Source organism: Rutilus rutilus, assembly GCF_951802725.1.
Source record: "Rutilus rutilus genome assembly, chromosome: 7".
NCBI classification, from domain to species: domain Eukaryota; kingdom Metazoa; phylum Chordata; class Actinopteri; order Cypriniformes; family Leuciscidae; genus Rutilus; species Rutilus rutilus.
Genome location: NC_140221.1, coordinates 33,184,518 through 33,209,204, shown reverse-complemented (window position 1 = coordinate 33,209,204; position 24,687 = coordinate 33,184,518). Strand labels below are relative to the sequence as shown.

At 36.5% G+C, this 24,687-nt stretch overlaps 2 protein-coding genes across 7 annotated transcripts; one reads left to right on the top strand and one right to left on the bottom strand.

The window, feature by feature from the left end:
• Positions 1 to 112: 112 nt before the first annotated feature.
• araf (A-Raf proto-oncogene, serine/threonine kinase) lies at positions 113 to 12,475 on the top strand. Its single transcript, XM_084415468.1, has 16 exons — positions 113 to 198; positions 3,768 to 3,964; positions 4,139 to 4,242; positions 4,331 to 4,433; positions 5,155 to 5,309; positions 5,395 to 5,493; positions 5,588 to 5,732; positions 6,226 to 6,250; positions 6,446 to 6,573; positions 6,658 to 6,860; positions 7,040 to 7,216; positions 8,637 to 8,683; positions 9,155 to 9,273; positions 9,411 to 9,542; positions 10,442 to 10,576; positions 10,689 to 12,475. The coding sequence occupies exons 2-16, from the start codon at positions 3,857 to 3,859 to the stop codon at positions 10,845 to 10,847; spliced, it is 1,839 nt and encodes a 612-aa protein (XP_084271594.1). The 5' UTR covers positions 113 to 198; positions 3,768 to 3,856; the 3' UTR covers positions 10,848 to 12,475.
• A 1,887-nt stretch (positions 12,476 to 14,362) lies between these two features.
• Positions 14,363 to 23,740, bottom strand: LOC311293479 (leukocyte surface antigen CD53). Of its 6 annotated transcripts, none has more exons than XM_084413803.1 (9): positions 23,530 to 23,740; positions 19,493 to 19,680; positions 18,792 to 18,869; positions 16,950 to 17,138; positions 16,773 to 16,847; positions 16,588 to 16,692; positions 15,524 to 15,619; positions 15,304 to 15,387; positions 14,363 to 15,174 (listed from the first exon to the last, which is right to left on the bottom strand). In XM_084413803.1, the coding sequence occupies exons 3-9, from the start codon at positions 18,846 to 18,848 to the stop codon at positions 15,106 to 15,108; spliced, it is 675 nt and encodes a 224-aa protein (XP_084269929.1). In that variant the 5' UTR covers positions 18,849 to 18,869; positions 19,493 to 19,680; positions 23,530 to 23,740; the 3' UTR covers positions 14,363 to 15,105. The 6 variants fall into 6 exon arrangements, with proteins under 6 accessions (XP_084269929.1, XP_084269932.1, XP_084269933.1 ...); XM_084413806.1 differs by having other exon boundaries at positions 19,493 to 19,597; positions 23,530 to 23,723; XM_084413807.1 differs by having other exon boundaries at positions 19,493 to 19,597; positions 23,165 to 23,717.
• Positions 23,741 to 24,687: the final 947 nt, after the last annotated feature.

The window sequence follows — 24,687 nt, the reverse complement described above, 5'->3', positions numbered from 1 at the left end:
GAAAAACTTTACATTCGTTACACGCAGCACACGCCCCTTTTTCATTCCCTTGCTACAAAGTACCACAATAGACGACCAATCAGCGCCGCGTTTCACAGATCTAGACCAATCAGAGTGCGAGATTTCGCTGTTCCGCTTTCCCTGAAATTCTTTGCTGATCCGACTTGAGACTGAGAGAATTCAAGATGGCTGTCTCAGGTGAGTATTTACTCTGGAGCAAAAATGCAAAGAGAGTCTCGTTAACGGGCTGCGTTGTTTGCAGAAATATTACTCGCAGGTGTAAGTCGCTGTATTTCACAGCGCCGTGGCTGAAAATGTTAGATTAAGACTAGTTTTTAAAGTTTGAAACAGCATTAGCAACAATAGCTAGCTAGCAGCTAGTCGTCTAACGTTAATCCCTTTCCGCCTCATGAAAACAGCATTCCCTCTTTCGGCAGTAAAAAAGGCACCTGACAAGACTTAAGGGTCTGTATTTGGCCAAAATACTTCTGTACGTAAGTCATACTATTGACGAATATCTTGATAAATTGAGCAAGCTAAGAGTGCATGGCCTGTTATAGTAAGGGAGCAGAGCAAATGATCAGGCACATCACTCTTAACTAAACCCAGCCAGCTCATCTTTACTGCAGGCTGCTGATCATTTCTGTGGTTACACTGTCACGAGTGTGCGTGTAAAACATCTTGATCATTCTCTATAACCTCTTGCCTTTATACTGCAGACTGCAGCATGAACTGTTGGGGTGTTACTTTGCCTTTTTAATTGTTTAGATAGTGGTATGGATTATTTGTGGTTAAAAATGCTTCCTCAAGGTTGTGGATATTAATGAAACAATATATAGTTATGTGTGTGCCATCTGCTTTCAGGCTGGTATAAACTGCAATCAGTGGGGGATGTAAGATATGCATTTGGAAATGTATTACATGCTCGTCTGCTTGCTGTAGTTTAACTGCACAGCACAAAATAGAGTAATTTGTCAAGTTTTAAACAACTGCAGTGGTATTTTTCCATTAAAGGCTACACAATACTTGTGGTTTAAGGCTGTGAAGATTGTATACTGCTTAAATTTACATAAAACGTTCAATCTGAAGTAGGCCTACTTGTTCCTACATGTCTGGATTAAATGGCTTCATTTCAGAGTTTGCTAGCCTTAAGACTTAAGTGATAGTCTTATTATAGACCAAACTGCTAAAAGCAGTTAGACATTGGATTTCTTTATTTGGGGCATTTCCTTCTACATCTGTTTCAGATTGGTTTTATAATACTCCAGTGTTAAAACAAGGCCAAGAATTTATTTAGGCACTTAAGCTCCACTGACACGACTGAGTTAACAGTTTGCTTTTTCTCAGCTCAATGTAATTACAATTTGATATGCCTGCAGAGCTTTCGTGCTTAATTTGGCATTGGAAATTCAATTGTCGACCAGTTTAGAGTGCTTTATCACCAGGTTGTCCTGTTTTAAGGGTTAGTTCACTCAAAAATGAAAATTCTGTCATTAATAACACCCTCATGTTGTTCCACACTTTTGTTCATCTTTGGAACACAAATGAAGATCTTTTTGATTAAATTTGACAGCTTTTGGCCCTTCCATTGAACTACCACTTTGACGCTTCCAAAAATAATGCGTGAGAATAAACCTTATTGGTTCTTGCGGAAGCTAAAACGTGCTGCGTAACACTCGAGAATGAACTTCATTGGGTCTTGCACGTCAAGCGAACGTGTTTGAGCTTCCGTTTACCTCAAATGATGTCTGAGTTGATCAATATTTATGTGTGAATAAAAGTCTAAATTCAACCTGTTCATCATATAAAGTGATTGTGTCTCTTCAGAAAATTTGGATTACACCGTTCATATGGATTAGATTTAAAGGAAGTAATGTTGCTGTTTGAGCATAACATCTGCAAAGTTACAAAGTTCAAAGCAAAGGGGGATATTTTATTTTACAGAAATCGGGTGGTAGGGACTACACGAGCTTCCTCCCGGAATAGTGACATCACAAACCCTAAAATTTATATAAACCCCGCCCCCGGGAGAAGATAAAGATTTGTTCAAGTACAGCACATTTGGAAGTCTACTCAAGCTGTCGCATCCGTCTTTTCACATTTATGGCAATACAGTACGTAACACAAATGCAATAGCATGTCACTCTGTTGGCATCTTACAACAGTTCCCACCTAGCAATTTATAGATTATCATGAAAGAAAATGCTTATCAATGACTTGAAGATATTATTAATTAACTCCACATCAGCAACATAAATTCATCAACTAACCATTCAGAAACGTCCTGTTGCGTTCTACATGTTGTCACTTCTTCTTAAGTCTCTCCGTCATTGTCCGACTCCGGTTTGAACATAAAAGGCAGAACAGTTTTTGACATTTTGGTGCGTGTCTGGAAGCTTCCATGCTAACGCACAAGCATGAAGCTCCGCCCCCGGGAGCAGCAGCTCATTTGCATTTAAAGCGACACACAAAACGACGCGTTTTTGCTCACCATCAAAAAGAGACAACTTTAACATGCTATAAAAAATTATCTGTGGGGTATTTTGAGCTAAAACTTCACATACACACTCTGGGGACATCAGAGACTTATTTTACATCTTGTAAAAAGGGGCATTATACCACCCCTTTAAGATCTCTTTATGAACTTTTTTTAAAACAAATGGTAGTTTGAAACAGAAATCTCTCAGATGGTTTTACAGAAAAGTCTTACAGATTAGGAACGACATCAGGGTGAGTAATTAATGACAGAATTTTCATTTTTGAGTGAACTATCCCTTTAAGTAGTTTCAGAAGCATGCTATTTGTTTGGATATTATGTTCATGGCATTCAGCTTGCACTTCTATTTACTTTTTATGAATGCACCAGCAATGACAAATTTGACACATTGCTACTTTAGCACCATTTTTCATCACTGTGAAATGTACAAAACACATAATCAGCATCTGAAATTGCGTAAAATATAGTAGGTACTACATTTGGTTTGAAACTTACTTATTTAGAAAAAAATTCTATATAGTCTGAATGTGTGTAGTATTAATGTAATACAGACGTACTACATTCGCCATGTTGTCATTGTCATGTGACCTACGGCATCAGTTGTGTCACTTTAGATCCGCACTTCAAAATCTCTCCAGAAGTAGTAGGCCTAGGTCATCGTGGTACTTTTTACCTACCATTTTATGAATACTATGAAGTCGGACATACTACTCGGCTCACATACTGTTGTTTGTCTACTGTATAGCATGCAAGTAGGCATGTGGCATATTCTGACGCAGGGACTCGGCCTCCAAAACTATTTCGGCCGATTTTTTTCTTTTTGCTGTTTCCGTAGATTTTTTTCTGGTTGTTGGAATTTTGGTACATCAATAATAAAATCATTGTAAATTCCAGATAATTTTTGTACATTTTTTTTTAATTTATTTATTTTTAATACAAAGAATTGATACAGAGTTAGATGTTGGCAAAACCATGCATTTCAAACATTTGAAAAACATCTAATTTGTGTTACGTTAATTTGAATATGCCAAATATTTAACAACAATCACACTCATACCCTCACTATCCATTTGTGTGTTTGTATGATATGTGCTTCAGTGTTCTGGAACCATAAAGAACTTTCTTTTAAAGCAACTGTACAAAAAAATAGCAGAAAGGATTTTTCCAGCTGTCTGTGCTAAGACTTTCAGCAATACATTTTCTTGTCATCATTCATATAACTATAACTGTTTCATGGATTTTGACACCAACACACTGTTATTCATCCCAGGCTCCAGATGAGGGCTTTCTCCTGCTTTGCCCTGGTGTGTAAATCTTGTGTCAGTGCTGCCAGTCCCTCACTGCCCCTTTGGAGACACCATGTCCAACACCTCCTCCTGTTCCTCCTCTGGGGAAACCAGCCCGGATGACACGCCCCGAGGTGGGGGCACCATCCGTGTCTACCTCCCCAACAAGCAGCGGACAGTGGTGAGGATTCATTCACTGTGGTCTGTTTTGTTAAAAATGTCATTTATTGATCTTCATAAAGATTCGAAATAGCTAAAATAACCTGCATATGTATACATGCCATGTATATATTGGTAATTAAAGGTTTTGTGTTTGTGATGATACGCTGATAGCACAATGTGGTCATGTGTTCAGGTAAATGTTCGGCCTGGGCAAACTGTCTATGATAGTCTAGATAAAGCCCTGAAAGTCAGAGGCCTAAGCCAGGATTGTTGTGCTGTCTTTCGCCTTCTTGAAGGGTAGGTGTCTCTAAGAAATTGGCCTTAAAATGAAACAATGTCTCTCTTTGGTGAACTTTATATTCAATTGTTGTTCTTCTTTTGTCAGCCGGAAGAGACTTACAGAATGGGACACTGACATCACACCCCTTGTAGGGGAAGAGCTTCTGGTAGAAGTGCTGGATGATGTTCCCCTTACCATGCACAACTTTGTAAGTGTACTTGCGCAACAAACTCAAAGTCAGCAAGGCTAGGTTCTCATTTTTAGGCCCTTCTAAGTTTGTTTTGGCACTGTGCATGTTCTAGAAAATATTTGAGATTGATGCAAAAAATAATCTCTGTGGAGTATAAGAGTATGATGGATAATTATGATGATGATTACTTGAGCACAGTTCTTTGCATTATTTCTGGGAACTTTAATTGGTTTAAGTTTAAAACTAAAGCTTGGATTAAATTGGGCACTAATTTTTATTTCTGATTTATACATTTTATTTTGCACCATAGCTCTGATATTCTAAATTCTATAAAATTACTTTTAATAATTAATTTCACATTTTACAATAGCATTATTTTATGATAAAGTCTTCAGTGTCACATGATCCTTCAGAAATCATTCTAATATTATGATTTATTGCTCAAGAAACATTTCTCATTATTATTATGAAAACAGTTATGCTGCTTAATGAACGTGTAGAAACTGTGATGCATGTTTTTTCAGGATTGTTTGAACGGGAAGTAAAAGAAACAAAAACAATGTAACAATGTAAATGTCTCTTCTGATCAATGTAATAAATTCTACCTGAAGAAAAGTATTAATTGAAAAAATCTGTACAATGTAGTACTGATCAGTACTGACCCAAAACCTCTAAACGGTAGTGTATAAATGAACATTAAACTGTCAGTCAGCATCACCTGTAAATCTTTTTTTCACAGGTACGCAAAACATTCTTTAAGTTAGCATACTGTGACTTCTGCCACAAGTTCTTGTTCAACGGCTTCAGGTGTCAGACATGTGGGTATAAATTTCACCAGCACTGCAGCAGTAAAGTCCCTACAGTATGTGTGGACATGGACACCATGACAAAACGGTATGTTCCACATTACATTTTCTTACATTGTTTATATGCGCTTGTCATCATTTTTGTCACTCGTCTGGTGTTTTGTTACTGTCAGGTGTGTTCCTAATACAGAAGAATGCCCTTCGATATTGATATATCCGGCCACCAATTCCATATCACAGAGCGACTTACCTTTAACTTCAGATTCTCATGGGTACCTTTGAACTTCACCTATAAATACATGTATCCCTTCATCCCCAATGGAAATGTAGCACTGACATATCCTCATTATGTTTGACACTTTTTAGAAGAGATTTGCTGTCGTCAGGGTCAAGCTTCCATTTGATCATGTGTGGAGAGGACGGTCAGTCTCTTCAGAGGCATCGCTCCACCTCAACCCCCAACGTCCACATGGTTAGCACGCTGGAGCCTGGCGCTGCTAGCCTCTTGGAGGTTAGAGACCGGACTGAAGGCTCATCAAGTCCACATACTACATCTTATGTTGCCTCATTTTTTGTTCTAAAGGAACAGTTCACCCACAAATGAAGTCACCCTCATCACTCTAAAATGTTCTTCCGTTGAACCCAAATGTTCACGCGGCTCTTTTTCATGCATTGAAAATGGCTGTCAAGGCCCAAAAGTACAACAATGGCAAAAAAAAAAAAAACATTAAAATAGTTTGTATGAGAAAAGCAGTGTCTATATGCTGCTACACTTCTCCTTGTGTGTTGTATGGAAGAAAGGTTAGTCATGCAGGTTTGAAATTTCACGAGAGTGAGTAAATGCATTTTGGGTGAACTGCCCCTTTACTAGAGTATTAACTTGGCTAGATATCGAATATTAAGAAGTATTAATTCAGTAAATATGACTATGGAGGTTCTGCATGCCTCCTTGATCATCTCTCCATTGCATGTATTTATTCATTTTTCCCCCCACTCTCATTCAGGATTTATTCAAAATCGGCACAACGGGTGAGTGGTTTTTTTTTCCTCATATTTTTTTCAGTTTGACTGCTCATCACTCACATTGAGCACATGTCTTTTTTTTTTTCTTTTTTTTTACACTCACATTTTTGTTTCTTGTCCATCACTGATTTGACTGACGCATCTAACTACACCTCTTCGTGTATTTATGAACTGGCCTTCATATTCTAGTGTTGTCCACAGGGCAAGAGTCCTCTCCCAAGCCTTCCACTAGCCCACCCCACCTAGGGTCACCAGGAAGAAGACCCCACAAATCCGCTTCTGAGCCCAAGGAGCGAAAGCAATCCTCATCTGATGATAAAAAGAAAGTGGTGAGTGAGTGTTTTATTTGATGGGAAGCCCAAATGATTCAGATTCATTTCAATCTGTGTTTTTGTTTTGTTGGTGGTTTTTAGCACCGGGGAGGTTACAGAGACTCCAGTTACTACTGGGAGGTGCACTCACGGGAGGTGACCATGTTAAAGAGGATTGGAGCAGGTTCTTTTGGGACCGTCTATAAAGGCAAGTGGCATGGAGACGTGGCTATCAAGATTCTTAAAGTGACAGAGCCCACGCCGGAGCAGCTCCAGGCCTTTAAAAATGAGATGCAGGTTTTACGGTAAGTCATCTGTATGACCATATATAAAGGGTATCAAAGCCAGTCAATGATCTTTAATAATCAGCAGTGATTTTACTGCACTGTAATTTTCTCCTCCACTTACACATTTATCTTCACTTCAAATAATCAGACGTCTTATTTCTGTTAGATATGACAAATTTGACTTTCTTGCTCCTCAGAAAAACACGCCACGTCAACATTCTGCTGTTCATGGGCTTCATGACGAAGCCAAATTTTGCCATTATCACACAGTGGTGTGAAGGCAGCAGCCTGTACCGCCACCTGCATGTTACTGAGACCAAGTTTGACACCATGCGCCGCATCGATGTTGCTCGCCAGACTGCACAGGGCATGGAGTAAGAATTTCACTTTTATTTTTATTTTCAGATTGACAGTTAGCCCCTATCCTACATGTAGTGTATTTGCTGTGCCAATTATATGGTGTTTATATAACAAGACTTTATAAAATGTTAATGTACACTAATGTTTTAAAGTTTGGGGTCAGTAGGGTTTTTATAATAAGAAAATACTTTTATTTAGCAAGGATGCATTCAATTTATATTTATAATGTGACAGCATTTACTTTAAATGGAAATCTTGTTCCTTTCAACCAAGAATCCTGATTCCACAAAAATATTATCAATGTTAAAAACAGTTGTGCTGCTTTATAAGAAATGTTTCTTGAGCAGCAAATCAGCATGTTATAATGATTTCTGAAGTATCATGTGACACTAAAGACCATGTAGTATGTAGTACACTAAGTGATGATGCTGAAAATTCAGCTTTGCCATCAAGAAATGTAAAAATGAAATATATTAGGTAATATATAATATAATATAATATATAATATAATATAATGCATATTGAAATAGGAAACTATTATTTTAAATTGTATTATACCATGGTCTGGGTGAATACTCGATTCTGATTGGCTGCAGGGTGTCCATTAAAAAGTGATAGAGGACACCTAGTAAATAAACTGTCAGGCGTAACCAGGGAAACCAAGTTATTGTTTGTAAAAACTTTAGATTTCGATTGTAAAACTAATTAAAATATAAACTAATGTTTTAAAAATGTGTTATTTGGCAAGTGACCATGGTATAAGCGGGTTAATGCCCTTTGAGGTGTCCATTGTCAGGTATTAATGGACTTCGGCTCCACTGCGCGTCGGACGGTTCACGCCTCGCCGTCATCCATTAATACCTGACAATGGACACCTCATCGGGCATTAACCCTTACATATTTCACAATATTACTGTTTTCACTGTATTTTTTGATTAAATAAAGTAAGCCTTGTTGAGCATGAGACTTTTATAAACATTTAAAAAATCGTACTAACGCAAAACTTTTGAATGGTAGTGTATGCTATTTAAAATGGATAATTGTCTTACAGACATGGAATTATATGTCCTCTACACTCTCAGACCAACTGATCACAATCACGATCAGCATGATCACTACATGTCATGCACCCTGAATAACCAATAGTGTTTTTAATTTGGACTTTTGATTAACTAAGAACACCTGCAACTTCATAAAAACAACTTGAGGTTCTCACACTAAAAGATAACACACTTAGTACACTCTTTGTTCTGCTCTGAGTCACAGGACACACTCGTACTGGAAAACAGCGCAAATGTCCACTTAAATCCACGAGTGATATATGATTGTACTGTCTATTAGTGAAGCTTGGCTGTGCAGAGCGTAGATGGAGGTACTGGAAACGTAATTATTTTTTGTACATAATTTGTTACTTTACTTTTCTTTCCTTGACAGTTATCTTCACGCCAAGAATATCATTCATCGGGACTTGAAATCTAATAGTATCCTTTCTATAATGTATTAGCAGTGTGTTCTTGCCTGTATTGTTTGTGAGAGAGATCTGTTGCAGGATAGATCAGATTCAGCCCATTTTCTGCCAGTAGATGGCATCACTGTTGCATCCTGTCATCTCCAAGTAGATTGCCAAGCTGTTGTCTGTCATTAAATACTTGTGAAGAAAGAACAGTCTCATTTACCAAAATTATTTTAGGCATAATAGTTTACACTCACTGTTACAATACATTCAATATCTACTCATGGATGTTTTAACATTTCTTCTCCAATTAATATAGGCCTTGTGGGTACTTAATAATGCAAAGATAGCCAAACAAAACTGCTCTATACAGGCTAAGATTGATGATTTACTGGAATAATAATGCTGATACATTCTCCCTAGTGATGTTGTTCTAATAACTGTGTAGTATTTACTCTCGTTCTGTGTACTGCATAATACGCCTGAGCTCATGTGTCAGATATCTTCCTGCACGAAGGCTGGACTGTAAAGATCGGTGACTTCGGGCTGGCCACGGTAAAGTCTCGCTGGAGTGGCTCTCAGCAGGTCGAACAGCCCAGTGGCTCCATCCTGTGGATGGTAAGAAATTGTGTCATCCGGAATCATAAATGAATCTAATACCTGGTAGTTTACAGCTTATCTGAAGTAGTTTAATCCTATATATGTTGTTGTGAAGTAAAATGTACCGCTTGCTGTGAAACTGTTGTTTTTTTTAGGCCCCTGAGGTGATCAGAATGCAAGACACTAACCCATACACCTTCCAGTCAGATGTATATGGATATGGAGTGGTGCTCTATGAACTGATGTCTGGGACTTTGCCTTATTCAAATATCAACAACCGCGATCAGGTCAGACATATGACACCATCACTTTGCCATCTTGCAGTTATGTAGCAGGAATTTGTGTATAGTTTCAGAATTAGAGGTTAATAGATTGTTCTTTTTAGGTTGAATTAACAGTCCAGAAACCTTCCGTTCAGACTGAAAATAGCAATGTTTCCATCCAAAGTTGCGAATTTATGTGCAAAATTGGAATATCGCATACGATTTTTGCAAATAAAGCGCTGTTTCCATCCCATGTGTTTAAGAGAACAAGATAATCACTTCCTGGGAAATCAGTGCAAAATATCTAATAAAAATGGAGTTTGCTGGAGGTCACTGTGGCTCTTTTTCCGACATTCTAAATTACTTGCGCAATCGTGTCAGACAGTTCTTGGAGGTAATTATACCCAACTATTTTGAAGACAAACTTTGACTCAGGCATTTCAGAATGACCAAACCAACATTTGAGATGCTGTGGGATGAAATTGATCCACTGGTTAGTCCAGTTGTCCACTTGCATCATCTGATGAGGCAGTCACATTACTTTTTTTGTTTGCGATAAAACAACAACGGGATTAATTTGAAATAAATGGGATTTATTCGATTAATGTGTTTCCATCGTAGTTTTATATTTGTTTTCAATTGAGCATGCCTCACTTGAGCACATACAGGGGTTTTTTTATGCACATTTTTTGAGAATTTATGCACATTTTGTCATTTCCATCCAGCGTTGTTTTTTTGTTTTGTTTTATGCAATATCCTTAAATTTGCATAAAAACAGGTGGATGGAAACATAGCTACTGAAAATTGTTTAGCCCAAAATGACAATTGTCATCATTTACTCACTCTGATGTTGACTGTATGATTTTTTTTTTTTTTTAACTATGAAATGCAGTGTTTGATTTTCGGTTATTCTCTTTCTGTAGATTATTTTCATGGTGGGTCGTGGGTACTTGTCTCCAGACCTCAGTAAATTGTCCAGTAACTGCCCTAAATCAATGAAGAGGCTCATCATCGACTGTCTGAAATTCAAACGGGATGAGCGGCCTCTTTTCCCACAGGTGAGAATAAACCAGAGCTCTCATCTCCGTCACACTGTGGATGGAATACTCCCAGCACTGTTATGTCAGATAAAGTAACAGCCTCTCATGTTTCATTCCCGCTGTTCCTCAGATCTTGGTAGGGATCGAGCAGGTCCAGGATCTGTTGCCAAAAATCGAGCGGAGTGCCTCTGAGCCCTCTCTACACCGTGCTGTACACGCCGAGGACCTGAACCCGCTTTTCCTTCATACCACGCGAGGCTTCCTGCCTCTGTTAGACTCTCAGAGATGATTCGCTCGTCTCCCGAATGCCGTGCAGCATCATTCCCAGCATGGAATCCTGAGTTCCTCCCATTATTCCACACATTCCTGAGAGCACCCTAATTATTTAATTGGTCCTACATATAGTCAAACACACACACATCACATTTATCAACTTATTCATGCTCCCGTTCTCGTCTCTTTTGGTTCCGGCTGCTCCTCCGTAAAGCTCTCTGTTGAGCATGTCACATTCTATCTGGACCAGCTGCTTTCTAAAACTGAAGCAGGAAATAAACGTGCTCTCTTACTACACTTATTGGATTTTAAAATCCACGCATCATATCGTCAATGTATCGGCACAATCTTAATATAACCTCCTTTTTTGAGGTATATTTCAAAATGTGTTATGGTGGCTTACACATTACCTTTTTTACTTTGAGATGAAAGTAGCGTTTTATTTCTTTTCTGCAGAACAAGCAAACCAGCATAGAGATTGTTTCTTTTTGTTCTCTCTGCCTGTTCTCCTAGCTTGAACTTCATTGCCCAGCACTAGCACACTGTGATGGCTCCATTCATCTACATCAGTCACAGTTTGCAGGCAGTTGCTTTTAGTTCATGATAACAATCTTGTGAGTTCATGGTCATAAACCAATTGTAATTTTTTGCCGTCTTTTGATTCCGTTATTTTTCAGATGGGACATTTTATGGAAAATATTGCTTAAACTCTTATCTGGTGTCAGATTAGGTTGGATGTACATGTGACTTGTGACCTTAACAATTGTGCTGTGCATTTGTGATATTTAAAAAAAAACATTTTATTTGGCTTTACATTTGGGCTTCTTCTGTATGTTGGTCAGCTTTAAATTGTGTAGCATAATGCCATTTCAAGAAAAAGGAACAAATCATGTTGGTATATTCAAAGCAGAGCACTTCCTGAGGTGACGGGGAAGAAATAATTGACGATTTTTTTCTTGTGTTGCTTTGAAATGAGAACATTTGCTTTCTGGATTTATAAATTTAAAATATTGCATCTTAAAACTGAGTAACCGTTCACAAACTAAACTAAAATGGCACATAATGACCATAAGCAGGACTGGTAAACTAGCACTTGACACTTCATCCCAGTCTGACTTCACACATGGCATTGTTAACCGAATGCCTTTGTTGCTTGTGCTGTTGGATGTTTGTATACAGTCACTTTCTCTGAGTTTCTGCGTTCCTGTGTGAACACAGACTTAATTTTGCAGTCACTCAGCAGCTTTAAGATCGAGTTACGGTTGATGTCCTCGAGCAGTTTTTGAAAGAAAAACAAAAAAAAACGTTTCTTAAATTAGGCTGCTAACTTAATGCCCGCTGCTGACCTCTGGTTAATCGACTCTAAATCTGACCAGTTTCTTCTGTTGAGTGAGATGATCAAACTTAAGTTGCTCTTTCGTTTCCACAGTGCCCGCTCTCTAAGGGCTCTAATAAGAGCAGGAAGAACAGACATTTCTAGCATTTCTTTCAAATTGAATTTGTGGCAGCATGGGGTGAGGGAGTGCTTCTGGATGCTGTATTCTTTCGGTTCATTGGTTCCTTTTATTCACTAAAGTCAAAAGCATGTCTTTTTGAAACAGTCGTGCTGTTTAATAGCAATATTAAAGTTCATTTTCCTCCCAATCAGCTGGTTTCAATAGGACTGACTGAAACCTACAATGATGGGGCCTTATGTGATCTACATTTTCCATCTGTCCTTTTAATGGAGTCTTAATATATGTAACTTATTGTTTCATAACTGACACTTGTACTAAAGGCAGAGCTTTGGATCTTATCTAGCAATATTCGAATGGGGCTGGGTTCCCCATTGAGCTGTACTCATTCCAAATATGATGCCTATGGAAGATTCATTGGGCGATTCTATATCTTTTGTTCATGAAAGATAGTTTCACATCCCCTCAATGACTATTGGAAAGGGGAAATGAATATGTTGTAGTTTCGGACAAACCTGGCTATATATATATATATTATTTATATATATATATATATATATATATATATATATATATATATATATATATATATATATATATATATATATATATATAAAAAACAGGGTGTGTTGTGTGTAAAGTGTTTCTGGCCTCTAGTAGAATGATGATGTGGTACTCTCCGAGTGTAGAATTTTCTTAAGAAACCAGTGGTAATAATATTGTTCAGTACTAAAGGAGGTAATTGAGTTATCAAGCATTTGTAGATGGCACTATATGCTCTTCTCTATTCATAACGGTTGAGAAAACACGACTATCGGTTTATATTTGTACAGATATGGATGCACAGCTAGTTCTATTTAAATTTGTAATACATTTACCCCCGGTTTCACAGACAAGGCTTAAGCCTAGTCCCAGACTAAAATGCATGTTTGAGCTGTTTTAACTGAAAGCAACTTGCAATTTAATATCTTAAGATACGTCAGTGCCATTGTTTTGTTTTAAGATTCACACCAGTAATGTTTTTTTTCTAAGGCACATTTATAAAAGATACTTAAATGTCCTAATTGAACTAAGGCCTAATCTTGGCTTAATCTAAGCCCTGTCTGTGGAACCAGGCCTTAAAGCTATAAACAAATTATATAGCTTTACAACTACAGCCTGGAAACCTCAATATAATTAGACTCCCTCCAAATTCCAGCCTTACTCGTTTAATGAGGAACCATAACTGGTCCTAGGTCATCAGAACTGTAACTTCTACCATTTTTAGATATTTGCAGCATCGCTTTAACGTCCCTCTAGATACATGTGGGACAAATACACCCTCCCCCCTCCCCATATCTTTCTAAGCACCTCATTTGTTCAAAGCACACTTTTATAGTTTCCATCAAGCCCAAAAGAAGATAATCAGTATGAGATCCAGTATCTGCTTTTTGCACATGAATGCAAAAGAGTGAAACTTCAGATCAGCATACAAGCCACCATTTTTCAGAACACAAAATAAAATGAAAGATCACTTTTTGTTTAAAGAAACTAGTTTTGCATATTTTAGGTGAACTGCAATAATGTGTGTATAGTTGAAGAGGTCTATGGGGTGTTTGCGAAAAATGGTGTATTCTGCCGTGTACAGTTACTTTTTTTTTTTTTTTTTTTTTTTTTTAAGAAAAAGATTAAATTGTATTTGTTTCTATTTTTTGTGTGATGGTTTAAAAAGATCAAAATTATTTTAAAACATGTAAAGGAAATCTTAGTCTTTTTTTAGTTTTTTGGGTTTTAAATATTGTGGAGAGGATTTTGTTCTAAAAATAAAACCATTGAATTCTGATGTTTTGTTTTATGAAGTTTTCAACTGCCATTGACAACACACATTTCATATTTCATGAACTTTATAGGCAATTTAGTAACCGAAAGCATATTTCCAACTAAGCAACCTAACATGACCGTAGCACTTGTAAAAGTGCAATAGTGTTCTGCAGGAGGAAGTGTTGATTTGCTTTTGGTGGTACTTCCTCTTTCAACCACAACCATTGTGCAAGTTTGTCTTTGTCTTTTTTTTTTTAAAGGAGAAAAAAAAAGGAAAGCATTTTGATTGTTTTATTTTAATTTACAATGGTCTACAGACAAAGAAAGTGAAAAAAAAACAAAAAAGTATGCTGTAAATCTGCATTACAACTGGTATAATTGTTAAATAACAAGAGAGAATGTGTGGTTTCCACCCTGTGTATATTCTGGGAAATCAAATGGTTTAGTCAATAGGAAGTGATCAGAAATAAATGCTTTGCATTGCTCAGTACACAAAAACAGTTCTAGTCTATGTAACAAGTTAATTACATGAACATACTAGGTCAAACTCAACATTATGAGATGAAAGAGAAACAGAACTTGAATACAGTGAATATTTGTGTAAAGATGATTCATTATGGAAAAGCTCCCTTACACCATCATCATGAGTTGACATTCAAATGCAAGTGGGTGAATTCAGTGTTTAAAACCCCCTAGGAAGTTTCCATTTAACCTGTGATGGCCAAAGTAAAAATAATACTGTTGTTAAAAAGAAAGAAAAAAAGAACCAGTTATGGTTTAACTGCTCTACCAAGTGTTAAAGTAAAAAAATAATTGTAATAATATTGCAGTCACAATAATTGTGGGTCTGTGTCACTAACTGTTAGAGGAGGACAGATTGTTGTAAACATTCCATAAAACCAAGCATCTGTACAAGAACTGCCAGCCATCTTGTCTTTTACCGGCTGTCTTGGGGCATTTGTAGGACGGTGATTATTAAGAACACAAACTGTGGAAGATCTCCTATGGAAATGTTTTTGATCATTTGTATCCTAACCCGGATCGACTTATGTGGCAGAACAGGGTCATGGAGAAACACATACCCAAGACCTACAAAAAGAGATTAATATGTATAGTCAAGTGACAAAAATACAATAGCTGCTAAACAACATTTGAAATGAAAATCAACCTTTAGGTGACTATATGACAAGACAAATGAGGTCTCATGGAAACTCATACCTCAATAATGCAGACAACAATGACGCCAATCCCGGCGTTCAAGAGGTTGTTTTCAAACGTATCCTTCAGCTTACTGAAACAACCCTAAACGCAACAAGACAATACATATGATGCTATAAGACTGAATCAGATGTGTAGGTTGTTGATGTGCATCTCCGTGTTCCGTTAATATTGTTTTGACATATAGCTGATATAGAGTTTGATATGAGTGCTGTATTACTTTAGCCCAGTAGTGTGTTCCATTTCCAGGCATGATGCATGACTTTGGTACATGGTTCGACCAATCCGAAGAGTTATGGATTCCACAGCACTCAAACTGTTATTAGAGGAAAAACAGACATTTAAAACTGAAGAAAATGTGTGGTGTTTGCCTGTAACAAACTGACAGTCCCCCACCAACATTCTCAACCCATTAATGTAAGTCTGGTTTTTCATTTGATCCGAAACAGTATTTCAGTATGATTTAGAGACTATTATAGTTTAATATATTTAGTTAAAATTAGTTTTTATTTTTGTATTTCCATTTTAATAATTTTGTTGTCATTATTATTATTATTATTATTATTATGATTATTTAAATATGCCTATATAGTTGTATTCATATTTAAAAAAAGTTTTAGTTACTTTAGTACACCAAGTTAAACTAAATAAAAACGAGAAATGGTGCTTTGGCATCTAGCTGAGATTAATATTGATTGATCTTTTTTCTGGTTTTAGTTTTAGTCCAGTTCATGTCCAACACTGAGCAGTAGTAATGATGATGCTGGGTTTAGTCTTTAGTCATCAGCGTCGGGGTGTAACCATAGGGTGTAACTAGTTGTAACATGTAACGGCATTACGTAATTTAATTACAAAATAAATGTAACTAATCTGTTACAGTTACTGAGAAAAAATGTGTAATTAAATTACAGCTACTTGTTAACGATTACAAAGGGGGTTACGTCTGAATATTTTCTGTAAAATCTAGGATATGTTGAGTAATATTAATTTGTTGCTTTGCCTGTTTTTGATGTGCCTCCTGCCATTTAAAGGCCGTTTAGTAAAGCGATGCTATTCTGATGCTTTTGATTGGTTTTGAATGTACAGGTTAACCCTAAATATTTGAAAATGATTAACAGTTGAAAACAATCATTAGAAATATAGAAAAGTAAGCAATGTAATCAGATACATTACTTTAATAAAGTAATTGAAATAGTTACACTACTTCTTACATTTTAAATAGGGTAACTTGTAATCTGTAATCTATTACATTTCCAAAGTAATCTACAGTAAACGGGCACTTACTGTTTGTTGCACTGTGTCCCAGTCATCTGTAACTGTGACGTTTTTTCTTTTGTCTATGGAGTTTTTTAAACCATTCTTAAGATCGTCATCAATTAATTTCTCGATCTGTAAGTAAAAAAGCAGGATCTGATACATCTTTTCCTCACATATGCTCTGCTTCCACATAGCTACAAATCTTTTCTTACCTGTTGCTCGTACATGAGCAGAATGCAGGCGGCGGCCAGTTCGGCCAGCATTAGAATGAACAACAGTATGAAGAACTAAACGAAACAAATGAGATGTCGAGTTTTATTAAAAGAACGTAAAAAGTAAAACTATATGGACATCAGAGAGTAAGAGTGTAAGTGATCGATGAGACTCACAGATATTAGCAGACAGCGATTTTCTTTTAGGGCTCCAAGAAAGCCCAGGAAGGAGACGCAGGTGATGATGATCCCAATGATGAAAAGAGTGTTAGCTATGTTCATAGCCTGAAGGCTGGGAAGTATGGAAGAGAACCTGCTGGATGTCATCAGGTAGATGCCTATTCCAAAGACCGCAGCTCCACAGATCTGTAATGATAATGTTAACTCTCCATGGGACTAATTATGAAATCACATCTAGAAAAAATACTTTATATTTTACATAGATTTAAGACTAAACTCATTTTACAAATTTAGTTTTCTACACCTGACCTTTGACCTTTTCTTAAGGGTGCCATCATATATAACTCACTTTTCTCTATTAGGGTAAATTATTTTTGACAAATTGTCTGAAACTTCACACACATTCAAATGCATTTACACTATCTGAAAAGTATAGTGAAAGGGTTTTTGAAATTTTTTTTTTTTTTAATGTAACATTTGTCCAAGTGATCTGAAGCCAGAACGCGTGCGTCCTCAGATTACTTTGACGTGGTTGTGTACAAGAGGTAAAAACGATATAAATACTGTTCGTTTTCTCACACAAACCGCTCGTTTCGTGTCTTAGGCCATCAATGTGTACTTACGATGGGGAATTGTTTAATTTGGACTTCTCTGTGCATGCTCTTTGAGGTGGTGGTGACCATAGACCTGCATTGACTGACAGACAAGAACGGTTTGACCAAATATCAAAATTTAAACTACTGCGGAAACAAAGACACCTACATCTTGGATGCCCTTGAGGTAAGCTAAAACATACCAAAATTTAATTTCAAAGTGAACTATCCCTTTAATATTGTAGCCTATTTTAAACGCATTTTTCGTCGCGTCATTTATAAATGACGATGTCCCATAGAGGGATAAACAAACGAAATCCTCATAAAAAGCTAGACAGCAAGTTCTCTGTTATTCTATTGTATAGAGATGAGACTTGTGAAGTAGCCTATAGCCGAACTAAATTTAGGCTATATGCTTTTTGGCTTTTTTCAATGGTCTTTTTAAACCTCGCTTGTAACAAGCAGGAAAAGGAAAAGCAAAGTTTAAGCAAATTGTACTTTTTGGTACATTTTTGTAATTGATGGTAGCCATAGCCTACAGTCAGAATAGGCCAGTATAAGCCCAATGATGTGCTCGAGACCATGTTGCGTGTTGTGAATGCACCTAATTATGCTACACAAATGTAGATTTGTTAAAGATGTAGATTTAAAAATTATTTTGAAATTGTATTTCAATCACTGAAGCAGCTGAAAAAAAAGCCCCTCTAAATTACTTGCAATTATTTGTTTCTTCTTTGTTTGTTTTTTTCCATGATGGTGTGCTTGACAGTGTGCACCTAACATGTGAAAAAGCACCTTGTGGTGAATTTACTTCGTTGTGTGGTTTTCTCTTTACCACATGTATTATTATTATTGTCAGTATATGTCAAAGGTATAAAACACATTTTAGTAGCACATTGGTCTTGCTAATTCAGTATAAAAAGGCTGTTGAATATACCAGTTACATATGTATTTGTTTATACATTTTTTCTAAATTGAAATTTACAGGTTGTTCTATGAATATATTTACATTTTTATTGTATTTTTAGACAATTATTCTAGCAACCACAACTGCCAGAATTTTTGTTCTGTATAATAAACAGGACTTTTTTTTTTAGAGTGTATATAAATATCTTTTAATGAATACTGAGGTTTGAAGCAAGGAAAATTGACTTAACCCAGGGTTTAGAATGGCCCGAGATGAACTATTTTGTGTTAAAAGCAATTAGATATATCATGATGTGACAGTCTGAAAATGGATACGTACAAAAAAGATGAAGTTCACCAGACACATGGTGTACTTCAGGCACTTCAGGCACGACATCTTCCACTGCGTCGCTCAGCTCTGCAAGGTTATCAAACACACCAGACCTGAGGTTAAACTGAATCTCACATTAAGTCCTTGTGTTCTTTCCCGAACAGCTTGCGTCCACATAAAGTTCACTGACTCAGTAAAGTCAGAAAATGAATTTCCTGTGCTGAATCTGAGGGTGGAGCTGACATAGTGGAAGAATATCTAACACATGCAACACTAACACTACTAAATGGAGCAGCCCCATATAGAGTTTGACTGGTTGTGATGCATTTCCTTTGTAACTTCCTCCACCAAACCAACAGTAGTTCAATTATTTCCATCAGTATAAAAACAGATAAACAAATGTAGATGAACATGGACGGGTTCAAATAAAAGGTAAAATATTACCTGAAAACCTATTCTTCTTTCAAATCCAATTTTTAAACGATTGTCGGGTAAACAGGAATTCATATATTCACTACTCAGTATATTCAGACATATATAAAAATAACCAAAATAAATTTCTTGAAACATGAGTTGGACGTTTAACGAAAACCTATTTATGTTACGAAAGACATTATTAAAAAGACACAAAAGCAACAATGTGAGTACTACTTACACAATATAGAATGAAAATAAATGTCAAGAAAATATAATAGATTTAATATTCTTACCCTTAATTTACTCCGTAAAGAGGCTCCAAAGAATAATCCTCAATTAAGACAGTTAGACAGTTGGACAGTTGTACCCTTTGTGACTGTTGTTCTTAAAGTCTGTTACTGGCAGAAAGAGTACAGCAGGTTTTACTTCCTCTCTCAATGACGCAGTGTCTAACATGCAGGGGTGTTGAAGAAAACTAATGCTACAGAGAAAGAAAGAGGTGCTATGAAAAGTTCATGATTCACGGTCACTATACCACATGCCTTATATGCATGTACCCAAAATATATCTGTTTCAGAGAAGCATGCGAAACAACATGACCTGTTCTGTTTTTGTGCGATGCTTCATGCTGAAACCACACAGTACCCCTAATAAAATGACACCATAGAAATAAGCATGACATGAACTTTTGTCTTTTTGAAACATTTGGGTATTAACGGATATCAAATAGTAAAGTAGATAGTAAACAATGGACCAGCACATGTGTTTACACATTTTTTTTAAACTGTTTGAGTCTATGTGTTACATTGAAATTTAAACCCCTATTACATTATTTAGTTCAAAATGTTTTAACAGTCACCTATATCTCTGTAAACTGAAGAGTCTTTTCATCAAAAACACTGACGAGAGGACAGAAACAAATTATTCTTAATATATTCAGGGGGAAATCACAGAGGGATATTTAAAGTTATACATATTGACTCATTATTACATCATCAGCATTTTTGAGTAATTTGCATGTTCAGACCTTACTGTTTTCCTCTTGTACTGGTAACCAATGCACAGTGATAAATGCAGAAAAGGGGAAATTAAACAGATTCAGCCCTGACAGAAAAAAAACAGTGAGATGCTTTCTCTCTCATTATGTTACCCCTGGCTCAATGTTTTTTTTTTGTCTGTTTATTTTACTGGCTTTTTGTCTACTGTTTAATTAGATTCTGTTTTGAGTTGTAACTGTATGTATTTGCTGTTATATTTGTTCAATACAATTTTTATTTTTTATATATATATATATATATATATATATATATTTTTTTTTTTTCTGTCAGGGCTGAAATTTCATCTTGAATCTCAGGTTTAGGTGACAACCCTAAAACATAACGTTCTCAACAGATTCATCAATGTATTAGTTAATATTGTATTGCAAATATGTGATGCTTTGTCTTATAGAAACACACATGGATACACTAGACACTCTCACAACTTGTCAGATATTGCAGACAGCAGAATTATTGGCAAAAAAGCGTGCAGAACTGTTCAGAAGTCAGATAACCTGACACCATAACACAATACACTTGTGGTTCACAATTTCAAGCGTGAAAATGCTGACCAGAGCTGGAGTTGCAATTTAATCACGCTTTGCTTGACTTTAAGGCGTTACACTAACATTCTCTTATGCCAATGGAGGCCTCAGTGAATAAGTAAAATAAATAAATAGATAACATGAGATAAATGACATCTGGAAACGAGTTCCAGCTCATGGATAGCATATAGCACAGTGGTAATTGTCCCAAGTTTTGGTTCTTCAGATTGAAATGAAACATGAACCTGTCAATCAAGAAGGAAACTGATTCAAAACATTTAATGAGGCCCTTTAGAATATATTAACTGCACTAGAAAGAAATTCAGGGGACCTGTTTCTACAACTTAAATACATGGTTAAAACATTTGCAACCATTAGTTATGATGACAATCGTTTAGTATTGTGTGTAGTGTGGAATTTGAACTGAGGAAATTTCTACTACCAAAATAAGTTGTAGCAAGTTAATGAAATTGTCTTGATAATAGGCCTACCTTTAGGAGAATAAATGCTGAAATGTGTTATTTTGTTTGTTTTTTAGTAAAGAGAAAAGGCTTGTTTGAGATGCGCCTTGCCTCGCCTGAAATGTAGGCTATGTGAGAGTAGGTGGCTGCAATGAAATGTTCTCTAGTGGATCTGACAACGAGATCAGAGGCGGTTATCGCGGGATTCGCGCTCATGCGTCGTGACTCGTGTTGATGATAAACTGGATGTAGCCTAATGTAAGTTCTGTTGCTTTTATATGAAAAATAAATAAATATAATGACCAAGACACCCAAAGTAGGGTAGAGTGGGGGAAAACGCCCCCCTTAAGGAAAATGTGACATTACAGTGAAACAAAACATAAATGTGACTAGAATTGCCATCCCGGTTTTGAGTGACTATGGCAGGAGTTATTCACCAAATATTAAAATTGCTCAGCCTTCATAATTAATTAGTATTTTCACTGAAAATATTTTTGTACAAAGGAGGCGTTTTGCCCCAGCGGTGGGGTAAAACGCCCCCCAAGGTGGGGTAAAATGCCCCCTTTCTTACCAACCAGTTTGCTTCATAGATCAACAGCAAAATTAACAGACAATAGTTTTTAATCTCTAAAAGTAAAAGCCAAGTAATGTATCAATATGTATATATATTAATATTTATTTCAGCAATGTCCAAAATAGCCAAAATTAACTACCTTCCATCAGTGAGCTAACTGTGCTAGCAAGCTAGCTAGTTAATGCTCACTTGAGGTAAGTTTTTCATGTTTTGTTCAAATATTTAGATTTTACCACCTAGTTATACTGCATTAAGTGTAAAACAAAGGATTTGATAGACAGAAATATTTTATTATAGTAATTATGATACAGAAACTATGCCCCCAGGGGGGGCGTTTTACCCCTCAGCGTAGGGGGCGTTTTACCCCACAAGCTATGAGTTTTTAAAAAAATGTTTAATTTTTAAAATATAATTATATTCCTTATAAATAATATATGATCTCAAACTACAGACTTCACTATTCATCTATCATACATCACTGCAATATCCTGCAGAACAATATTCTCTTAAACACTTTTACTAATATCTGAAAATTATAGCATTTACCATGTAATCCTCTTCTCTTCAAATGTGTCGCTGGTGTCAGCTTCTCCATAGAGATTTGTATATCCCCGTTATCAACGTAGTGCATAGCAACAGTAAAAATGTATCTTGACTACTTATGATGTTTTATTAACAAGGTTCGGGAGGAGCACGTTCAGATAATTAACACAAGTGGAAAGCACTCAGCAATCAATGGTGAGAGGTATAACCCAGACAGCAACAGTGTCGACCCAGACTCGGCCCACATCTGGTATGCGTCGAATCCACATGTACCAGATGTGGCCCGGATCTGGGCCGACACTATGTTGCTGTCTGGGAAATACTCAGCAGTCTCACCTCATTCCATTGACAGTTTTTGCAGCATCCCTCCACCACCCCTTCTCCACACTTCTAGTACTAAACACTTACATACGGGGGGAGTACTCTGGGTTCGGGCTGAACTCCGAGCTCGGAGCCCTCCCTCCGGACAGCACGCCATATACGCATTAAACTTACCCATTTAAATTATATGTAAGTGTGAACTCGTGAATTAGTGGTTATTTTGGGAAAAACAGGTGGGGGGCGTTTTACCCCACTCTACCCTACTGTATTTTTTTTTTCATTTGACGTGTTATCAATCATTTTTACTTTAATTACATTTTAAATTTGTAAACATTTTAAATATTTTTAAATAGGCCTATGACAACAACCAAATAACCCATATAGAGATCGCACTGTCAGAGAGTTTGGGAATATTCACACATAATTTACACATAAAAACATGATATCAGAGTTTTAAAATCAAACATATTAAATGAGAACATACACCACGGTTGTTTAAACCATAGACTGGTTTAAACAAATGAGAATTAAGCTGTGTCGCCAGCAAGTCGTTTCCCATCATGCGTTTGATCAGCGCAGTCTGTGGAGAGCTTCTGCGCTCGACCGCAGAATCCGACAAGTCCGCCTTGCGGGTGCGAAAGTTTTTTGACATACGTCAGCAATGCATGACATCAGACCACACTCGGACACATTTCTAACTGGCTTGCATCTCGCGGTGATCACCGGTGATCGGTTCTGCGCATATTTTGCATATCTCAAACAAGCCTATATTGACTTATTAGTAGGGGTGTGACGAGATTTCCCGTCGAATGAAAAGCTGTCTCGCGATATCGTCATGACGGATCAAACCTGTCTCTGGACTGTGTAGTTGTGGCTCTGGTCTCTGTTTGCACTTCGAATATTGAGAGAGTAGCGACTGTAAGGTCTGAAGAACGACAGACAAGAGAGGCTCCGTTTCTGAACTCCGAACGCAAGAACACCAACTGAAGACTAGAGACAAACGCACCAGCCTCGTTTCTCCTTACAAGGCCGTTTCCGAACCCACCGCAGTGACCGCATCAACCCTATAACTGCCAGTGCAAAATAAAACAGCAATTTCACAACAATTATAAAGAGTCTGTGCGCTACAGTACTTTGATTATGGTTGCACTTGCACTTATTGTTTTCACTTAATAAGACTAAGAGAAAACGGTTATTTATACTGTTTTTATGGTAACACTTTACAATACGGGTGCACTAATCTGCATTAATTCATGCTTAACTAATGCACAGATAATCATGTGTTAATGTATGACTTATGAAGAACTAAACCATTAAATAATGATTACTGCATCAGCAACTAATACAGATTCTAAATGATTAATAGATTAAGTAATATATGAATTGCTATTAATTAAATGTGTCATAATGTATTAATTCCTTAATAACTTATTTTATTAACTAAAAGTGTAAATTAATGCGTTAATTACCACAGTTGGTCAAGGCAATGTACTTCAACTTCCAGCTGTCTGCTTTAATTAATCATTAATTAATTATATGCAAATGTATCATTATGTTATGACTTTACTTGTTGAGGCACATGACTATTAAGTAATATGCCATTTTGGTGCCATGTAAACCCATAAATTGCATATTACTTAACAAATTAGTTAATAGTCATGTGCCTCAACAAGTAAAGTAATAACATATTAATCATTTAGAATCTTTATTAGTTGCTGATGCAGTAATCATTAATTAATGGTTTAGTTCTTCATGAGTCATACATTAACACATGATTATCTGTGCATTAGTTAAGCATGAATTAATGCAGATTAGTGCACCCGTATTGTAAAGTGTTACCGTTTTTATTTCTATGTTCAATTTGTGTAAAGGAGTTCAGTTAGGAGGTCACACACAGCCTCAATCAGAAGTTCTGGAAGCTCATAAATGTACAGTATCTGAAGAGACTCATGTCAAATCATAGAGTTTGTGGTACAGGTACTGTACCATTTTAAAGTTATGGACCCA